This window comes from Aegilops tauschii, chromosome 3, assembly GCF_002575655.3.
Source record: "Aegilops tauschii subsp. strangulata cultivar AL8/78 chromosome 3, Aet v6.0, whole genome shotgun sequence".
NCBI classification, from domain to species: Eukaryota; Viridiplantae; Streptophyta; class Magnoliopsida; order Poales; family Poaceae; genus Aegilops; species Aegilops tauschii.
Window position 1 is genome coordinate 543,449,288 of NC_053037.3, and position 9,365 is coordinate 543,458,652.

At 45.0% G+C, this 9,365-nt stretch overlaps 1 protein-coding gene across 1 annotated transcript; it reads left to right on the top strand.

Moving 5' to 3' along the window:
* Positions 1-542: 542 nt before the first annotated feature.
* On the top strand, positions 543-6,907 carry LOC109742807 (disease resistance protein Pik-2). Its single transcript, XM_020301901.3, has 4 exons — positions 543-2,493; positions 3,379-3,438; positions 3,511-4,209; positions 4,704-6,907. The coding sequence occupies exons 1-4, from the start codon at positions 1,420-1,422 to the stop codon at positions 6,537-6,539; spliced, it is 3,669 nt and encodes a 1,222-aa protein (XP_020157490.1). The 5' UTR covers positions 543-1,419; the 3' UTR covers positions 6,540-6,907.
* The last annotated feature ends 2,458 nt before the right edge of the window (positions 6,908-9,365 follow it).

Genomic DNA, 9,365 nt, shown 5'->3' on the forward strand with positions numbered 1-9,365 from the left:
CTCTTGTTCGAACGACGCATGGCTAGTAGCCCCGTCTATGAATGCAGGCGCACAATCAGTAGCCCCGTCTTCAATGGAGAGACTCCTTCACTACCATGGACTACGCAACACATCAAGGATGAGGGTGCACTATGGGTAAAGGCGGGTCTAATCAAAGGGGACGTGCGAGGCTTCGAGGGGGATAACATAACATGGGCAGAGCTAGAGTAGTCCCTTTAGATACTTGGATGGTGCCGGATTTGATCCGCATGTAAATACTTTTGTAAAACTGTGAAACTTCGGCGAGCCTTGCTCCTCCTTCAATGAATGATACGCACATTGTACGTATTCGAGTACATGGATGCAGGCGGATAGTGTCCGTGCCGTCCGCATCGCGTCCGTCTAGGAGACCAAAATTGCAATAATCCTTGTCCGCGGCGTCCGCAAGACCAAAATTGCAATAATCCTTGTCACTTTAATAATCACGCTAGTTCTACTTCTGAGTTTTGGACTGTTGCGGATCATATGCGGCTTCCGCGTGTAAACTTGCCCTCGCGCGGTCCGCAGGCGTGCGTGTGCGGCTGCCTCGCTCTGGGCCGCTGGCGTCGGGTCCGCGCGCGGCCACGGAAGGAGGAAGCCGCGCTCGGGGCTCCGCCGTTCCCTTCCACGGCCGCCCCGAGGAGCCATGTCGCCCAAGAGCTCGTGCGCGCGGCGCCCCTTGGAGCACGGTCATGCCTGCTTGCTGTGCTCTTGTGCGTGCTACGCGAGTGTACATCGACGCGGTGTCCAGTGCCGTTCCCGCGCGTGCTTGCTGTTCCTCGGTGTCGGTGGCCGCGGCAGCTCTGGCGCGTGCTCTCCGTGGTCGCCTGCTCTGCGCACGCAACCTGTTTGATGAAATGCCTTGAATAGGGGCGGACATTTGGGGGATGCCGCTGGCTTCTGCGGTCAAATGGGAGATGCCCTGATTCGAGGCAAGAGCTGTTGGGGCTCCTTTCGCCGGCGTGAAGCGTTGGATCAGAGCCACGACCTCGGGCTGGGCGAGCGCGGGTCACGGCGAGGGCAGATGCCAAGGATAGTCGTCGCGTGGCGATCCACCCGAGGTACGGCCGGCGTGCGACCCGGCGAGCCCGTCGGTGACCCCATGTGATAGATTCGCCCGCAATGCCTCCAGTCCAGTTCAGTTAGAAATTGGTCCAGTTGATCTGAGGCACGCGAGAGCTCTTCCCCGCATGGTTAATTTAAGCGACTCAAGTCAATGGCTGGAGATTATTACTCTGTGTCGACTCCATCTCATCGCATCTTGTAGATCTGGATCCCCCTTTTTAATCCCATCTCCAGAGAGAGACTCGATGCACAACTCGGAGCATTTCATTCAGTCACCACACCACTTGCGAGCTTTGATACCACCACACAAGACAGACCTGTGAGCTTGAGAGAGCAATGGCAGACATTGTGCTTGGCCTGACCAAGTCGGTGGTGGAGGGGACGCTGAGCAAGGTCAAGTCGGCGATCGAGGAGGAGGCGGGGCTGAAGGTGAGGGTGCAGCACGACCTGGTGTCCATCACTGGCGAGTTTGAGATGATGCAGTCCTTCCTTAACGCCGTCGACAGGGAGCAGGTGCAGAACAATGTGGTGAGGACCTGGGTGAGGCAACTGCGTGACCTGGCCTATGATGTGGAGGACTGCATCGAGTTCGTCATACACGTGGATAACAAGTCGTCGACCTGGTGGCGCCGCCTGCTTCCGTCTTGCATGGTAGCGGTGCCGCCCCTGGACGAGGCTGTCTCTGATGTGAAGCAACTCAAGGCCAGGGTCGAGGATGTGAGCCAAAGGAACATGCGCTACAACCTCATCAGTGACCCCGGCAACAAGCCGGCCATCACACAGCAGCAGCCATCCGCCATCAGCGGCGCAGCAGCATTTGACATGCTTCTCGAGGCAAGGGACAACGCAAGGAACCAGTGTGGCTTATGGGATCTCGCTGAGTTGATTACCAGAAATGATGAGGACCTCCAAATCATCTCGGTGTGGGGGACAAGAGGCAATCTTGGAACAACATCCATCATCAGGAAGGCCTATGAAGACCCTGAGATATGCCAAAACTTCACATATCGTGGCTGGGTAAAGCTCATGCACCCTTTCGATCCCCATAAATTCATCTGGAGCTTGTTGAGTCAATTCATCACAAATTCTCACCGACAACAAGGAGATGTTGTAGATGTGGATACCCTTTGGACGGAGATAGAGGCAGCGACGGAGATGCAAGGCGGACACATCAAGAATTTCATCAATAGAGTGAACAAGAATAAGTACCTCATTGTGTTGGAAGACCTGCCCACCATGGTAGAGTGGGATATCATCAGAATATACCTGCCAGACATTAAGAATGGCAGCCGAATTGTCGTGTCGACTCAACAGTTTGAAATTGCAAGCTTGTGTACTGGACATCCTTATCGAGTATCGGAGCTCAAGAAATTCTCAGATGAGCACTCTGTCTGTGTCTTTTTCAAGGAGGTAAGCCTAAGACATCATCAATTACTTTTAGGAAGAAAAAAGGACTCAAGTCAGTTCTCATATTTTGTTCCATGCTCAATATTTTCCAGAATGTGTAGCGTCAATACTGGAGTATTCATTATGTCCCTAACTTTTTGACCATTGATACGTAAACATGCATATGTGGGATTTAATCTATGGAAAAAATCCTGCATTAGAAGTGTTTTTGTCTATATTCTACTATATGTGAATGGGCTACACAAAAAGATTTCATGCTCACAGGCTTCACAACCCACATTTTCACTCTTGATTTCTTCTGCATGATATCGTACTGAAAAATCATAACAATGATGGAGTAGATGTTACACATCTTTGTATCTTTGCTCTGCATTTTATCCACACTTTGTAGTTAATTGTATAAGTTTTGAAATAAAAGGAGAAAAGACAATAACCCACCTAAGCAACAGATCGTATGCCAGGAGGCCCACAAGTGTTACCAGAAAGGAGTATATACGAGTCCGGGCCTTTAAAGTAATGCTGATTTTTTGATGTACTTTATGAGCATGTTGAGGTGCCAGCACAATATGAACTTGAGCTGTCTTCTTCAGTTGAATTAATTGAATTCACCATGAATGGTGACTCAACGGGATGTTTGGTTCACAACCATACTTCAATGTTTCAGAAGTGCTTTAGAGTTGGTAACATGAGAACATCACCATATTAATATATGTGTAATGGATACAATTTTCCTTAAACTATAGGAGTATATTATTCTTCACCCTCATATTGTAACAAGTCAATGATTAGAAGTTATCTCTCAGACATTGATGACATTGTTAAAATCAACAACACCATATTACAATGATACTGAAGGGAGTGTACTTAATTTTCTGTGTCTATGTTCAGGTTTCTCCAAGCCTTGGAGACGAAGACGAGGAAACATATAGGGCGATGAGCAGCTATGAAGTAAGCTGTTGGGGTTTCATCTTCCAATAGGCCCTCTTTGTTTCCCAATGTCTAATTCTTTCTTATTTGCAGGGTTCTGAACACTATGGATATGAAGGCGAGGAGATCAGTTTGGTGATGCCTACAAATGAAATGTCAGCAGAGGATGAATTAAAGCACACATGGGGTCTTCCCTTCAAGAAAGATCTCAACTCAAAAAGGGTAGAGGCCGATATCTGGAAGAAAAAGTTTCAGCCTGTTGGACGCAAGATGGAAAAGAGAGATCTTTCTTTCATGTTATTTCAGCCAGCAAAAGGCCGCAAAGAAGTGATTTCAGTGTGGGGGATTGCTGGCGTTGGGAAATCTGCTCTCGTCAGAATGGTGTACTATGAAGATATACAGAATTATAACCGCTTTAACAAGTATGGCTGGATCAATGTGTCCCATCCGTTCAATTTAAGGGATTTCTCTCGAAGCTTACTTTCGGATTTGGACCCAGAAGCTCTTCAAGGCAAGGGGACTTCCGATTTTGGTATGATGGGAATCAAAGATCCGATTCAAGAGTGTTATAAGCTTCTGCACGAAGATAAATGTCTTGTTGTTATTGATGGTCTGCAGTCCACGGATGAGTGGGACTTAATAAAAGCTGCCTTACCAAATGGACCTTCTAAAAGTTGTGTTATTGTTGTTACTGATGAAGCAAGTATCGCCACACATTGTGCAGTGCCAGATGATGCCGTGTTCAACGTCAAAGGTCTAGAAGCTGATGAAGCCCTTGAACTATTCAAACAGGTTTTTACTGAAAAGAAATGCTCCTCTGCTGTAATTCATACAATCTACTATACTAAGTAGCTAGTACTTCACTTTTGTCGAACAAGTAGCTAATTTGCTTTATTTTGGGCCTCTGTGTCAATTTAACATATATGCATGTAATACTAATGTTTCAGAATACAAGAATGGTTCAGAATTAGAAAATGCAGATCACGGTCCTATGGATTCTCTGGAACTTGGTCCAGTTTGATACTATTAGGCTAGGCTTATGTCCCAAATGGACTGACACATCCAGTGAGGTGGTCCCAACCATCTCACCAAACATTCTCTTTATAGATATTTCCAAGACATATACAAGGAAATGATTCAGTTGCTTCTTCATTGCTCTCTTTAGTTGACGGCCTTTTAATCCATGTGTTCTGTTTCTGTGCTTTTCTTTTGCAACTGAAACATCTGAATCAGATGGTAACTGGCTTGGACTATGCTAACTAAATCTTAATCTTAATTGTCAATAGGTATATGCAGAGACTGAAAGGTTTGATATAGACCCCGACATGATGGAGCAAGCAAAGCCCATCTTGAACAAGTGTGGTGGACTACCGGAAGTAATAGTTGCTGTTGGTGGCTACTTGGCCACCAAAACAAACATGGATATGTGGTTGAATCTGAATGATAGCTTTATGCACCAGTTGGAAACCAACCCAGGGTTTGATAGTCTCCGGGGTCTATTAACCTGGATGCATTCATATTTTCGTACTTGCCTGGATTCCCTCAAGCCATGTATATTCTATCTGTCAATTTTTCCTCGAGGCCAGTGTATTCGGAGGAGGCGTTTGGTGAGAAGGTGGATCACAGAAGGCTATTCAAGGGACACTGACATCAATACCGCAGAGGAGGATGGGGAGGGTTTTTTCTCCAAGCTTGTTGACCTAAGCATTATCCAGGATCCATCACAGGCAGCCACTGAAATATACAGATCGAAGGGAATGAGAATTGCCTTGTGCCAAGTCAATGGTTTTGTTCGTGAGTACATCGTCTCACGCCCTATGGAAGAGAACCTTGTCTTTGTGTTGGAGGGGCGTTGCAGTGTGAACTCGCAACGCACTGGGCGGCATCTTGCAATAAGGAGCAGCTGGGACAGGGACATCAATGTGTTTGAGAGCATCGACTTCTCACGGCTACGGTCTTTGACAGTGTTTGGAAGGTGGGAATCATTCTTCATCTCTGCCAATATGAGGCTGCTTCGGGTGCTTGATCTGGAGGACACGTCAGATCTGACAGATAATGACCTCGAGAAGATTGGGAAGGTACTACCTCGCCTCAAGTTCCTTTCCTTACGAGGATGCAGAAAGGTTAGCCATTTGCCGAGTTCATTGGGTGACCTGAGGCAGCTCCAGACTCTAGATGTCAGACACACCTCAATAGTCAGGCTGCCACCCGCCATCATCAAATTACAGAAGCTGCAGTACATCCGTGCCGGCAGCACAATACCAATTAGTGATGGCACAGCAGACAAGCCATCAACACCTTGTGTTATGGTATCCTGGTTGTCTGAGCTCTGCAGACGCCCACTTGTTTGCGGCGTTGTGGCACCTATGAGGATTGGTAAATTGACCAACTTGCACACGTTGGGTGTTGTTAACGTCAGAGTTGCAGGAGGGAAGGCCATTCTAAAAGAACTGAAGAAACTTACCCAGTTGCGCAAGCTCGGAGTATCCGGCATCAGCCGGAAAAACAATCAGGAATTCTGTGCTGCGGTGTCAGGTCATGGCCATTTGGAATCCCTGACGGTTTGGCTCGAGAAGCATAACCATGGATGTTTGGATGACATCTTCCCACATCCGGAGAACCTACAGAGCCTTAAGCTGTACGGGCTTACCGACAAGTTGCCAGTATGGATCAAGCAGCTTCACAATCTCACAAAGTTGAATTTGGAGATGATGATATTAGGGCGAGAAGATACAGAGATCCTCGGAGATCTACCAAATCTAGTTATTCTGCGTCTTCTTATCAAGCCGATTCAAGATGGCCAGCTCCGTTTCTGTCCCAAGCCAGAGAAAGCTGATTCTAGTGTTTTTGTCTCGCTCCATGTCCTGGAGATTGCTTGCAACTCCAGTTTACATGTCAGGTTCAAACTGTTGGCAATGCCGCATCTTGAGCTGCTGAAGATTCGGTGCGGTGATGGGATGTCGTCGCGGATATCTGGGCTAGAGCATCTCTATTACCTCAAGGAGGTCTCTGTCAATGGTTCATGTGACATGGAACTCCAGGAGGACTTGCAGAGCCAACTTGATAAGCACTCAAGGTCAAACAAGCCTGTTTTGAAGCTCGAGACGGTCAGTGCCAAGTAAACTGAGCTCATCCCCTTCAATCTAGAGGACGGTGTGTAAATTTGCATGCCATCGTCTCCAGGCGTCACAACCTGTAAGTAAACGATATGCCATTGGATACTGAAATTTACCGAATCCGGTCCAGTTCATGTAACCTGTTCACATTGTCTTGAGAAAATTAGGCTCTCATGACTCATGTTGTATTCACTTGTATCTTAGGATTGAACTGGCGTGTTGGCGCGTTGCTGTTGTACTTCTGTTATCTTATTGCAACTTAGCGGAGTATTGTGTATGGTCGAATAAAGTCTGTAAGTCGAACTATCAGTTCTGTATTTTTGTAATGGAGTTCTGTATGATTATGGGTATATGCTAGCCAAAGTTGTATAGTACTCCCTCCGTCCCTAATTAGTTGTCTTAAATTTGTCTAGATACAGATGTAGTCTCGATATGGATGTACGTGTTAGATACATCCGTATCTAAGACAAATCTAAGACAACTAATTTAGGCAGGAGGTAATACTCATGGACTGAGACACACTCGAGAAAAAGAAGCTTGTACAACAATTATTTAATGCAATCTGTTATTTCAAAATATTGCGGCTTGAGACACGCTCAAGAAAAAGAAGCTTGTACAACAATGAGAAGGCCAATAAAAAGGGCATTAAAGCGCGTATATATCTTCCATCGTCAGGTCTGTAGACAGCATAGAATCAAACTATAAACAGCGAAAAGTGCAATAGTAAATTAGAATCAAAGCATGCATAGTGTAACTTATATATCAATATGGTCTTCATAACAGAGCAAGAGAAATGCATAAACGTCCTTTTTTTTCTGTTGCACTTTTGTTGCCAATTCAGAAGGTAGCATTTAGTAAAGCAAACTTGAAGCAGTAGATGAACTGAAAATAAGCACACTCCTTCAGAGACCAATCATTTTATCTAGTGCATTGTTTCTTTGTTTCATATAGAACCGGCGGGTAAAATAAGTTGCATGTGCAGTAGGATCTTTCCTGGCAGAAAATACACATGTGGATCATGAAAATCTTGTCATGAGCCCAAATATCAGTATATAGTTAGGCATCGGGAAGATTATGTTGGGAAGCAACAATAGCAGGTAAAATTGTGCTCTTTTGTAACCTGAATGTTGACTATCTAGATCCACCAAGTGATGTGCTTGAGTTAAGAATAGTAATAAACACACCATTTTTTCCTAATCTAATCTCTCTTAGAAAAAATCTTCATGGATGTGCCAAACCTAGGGGGGCCTTGCCCACCAAGCACCCACCTATACTGGAGCCGCCTGGGCCTGGCCCACCGCCTCCGCTGCCGCCACCACCGTACCGGCCCTTATCTTCGAGTTGTTTGAGATTGCCATGCAACTTCTTGATTTCTGCATCATAATGATCATTTGGGTAATGAAGATCATATAGTGTTAAACACCATAAAGTAGCATATAATTCAGGTGAAAGATCGTTCTGGGATTTTGTTGGCAAAAATGTTCAGATTGTGTTAACAAGATCTGACCACCTGTAAAAAAGAATACAAACAACTGCACATGAATCAAATCTGAAACCATGGAGATGTCAATGAAGTTCCAATATCATTTAGGAACAGAAATTTTGAACCAGAGTTAAACTTAACGAGGCTTGAACAGTTAAATTATAAATTTCTGAAAGCAACCATTATCAAACGTATAGTAGCTGCTAGCCTACCAGCAGCGGCGGAGGTAGACAAAATATGTTGTTGGGGCAAAGACAGAATATGAGTGTTTAAACGTGGAGGAGGAACACATAGCTCTGCGCTTCTGCCTATGAAGCGGAGGAACAACTTCACAATTTTTTGTGTGGAAGTGTCGCTATTTGCTTAGACGTGGACTGTAGTATATATGGGGAGTAGAAATGCATGGGGTGTACTAGGCTTTGAGCTAAAGTCTAAATTCTATGATGTTGAGTTGAAGCTAAATTTTGTATTTATCTGTGCTTCAATATTGAAGTATTCAGGCTGCGCCAAATTAATGTAATGGAATATATGCATGCACTAGTAAAACAATGTTTTGCAAAATGTTTGTGGGGGCAATGACCCCCACACTGGATCCGTCCATGCTCACGATGTTCAAGTATAACAGCGAAACTCATAATAGTGAAATTCATAGTTTACATTGATACCTCAGTGAACTTTTCAGGTTTGGACAGCACAAGCTTTATGATTGAAGCAAAAAGCAGAGGATGTTGCTCCCTGAGAGGCTCCTCAGATTCAATTCGAATAGAGAAGAAGCTTTAGTGATGAATTGATTGGTTATACATGGCCGAAGTAATAAATAGAAGCATCTCTTTCAGTGTCATAATTTCCAAGAGCATTATAATTAGAATGGGCACTTTGCAAATCACGACATGAATGCATAGAAGCATCTCACAGACTCAAGCGGTATCACAATCTCTGATAGCATTGCTATTTAGATGCATGGCCGAACTTTTCATTGCAACATGAAGAAACTGACGCACACAAGATTGAAAAATACATAGAAATATTTCAAGAAGTAATCAAGAGATATTTTTGTTTCCTGGCACATTTCTTAGTACTCGAGAAGAAAAAGGCATCAATAGTTTTGTTAGTCCAACATAGATAAGAGTACCAGTACACAGAGCTTGTTAATGTGGAGAATATTATGTATCGATCTGCAGATAAAGTAACTAGGGAAAAATGAGCAGCACCTGCTGAATTCCACAGGCATGGAAGGATTGGTGTGCTCCGGCACCACTTGAGGCAGACGTCCTTCTGGTTGAGCAGCTGGCGTCGGCACAGGTAGCCAGACAAATTGTCAACTTTCTCGAGCATGTGCTTGGACGTGC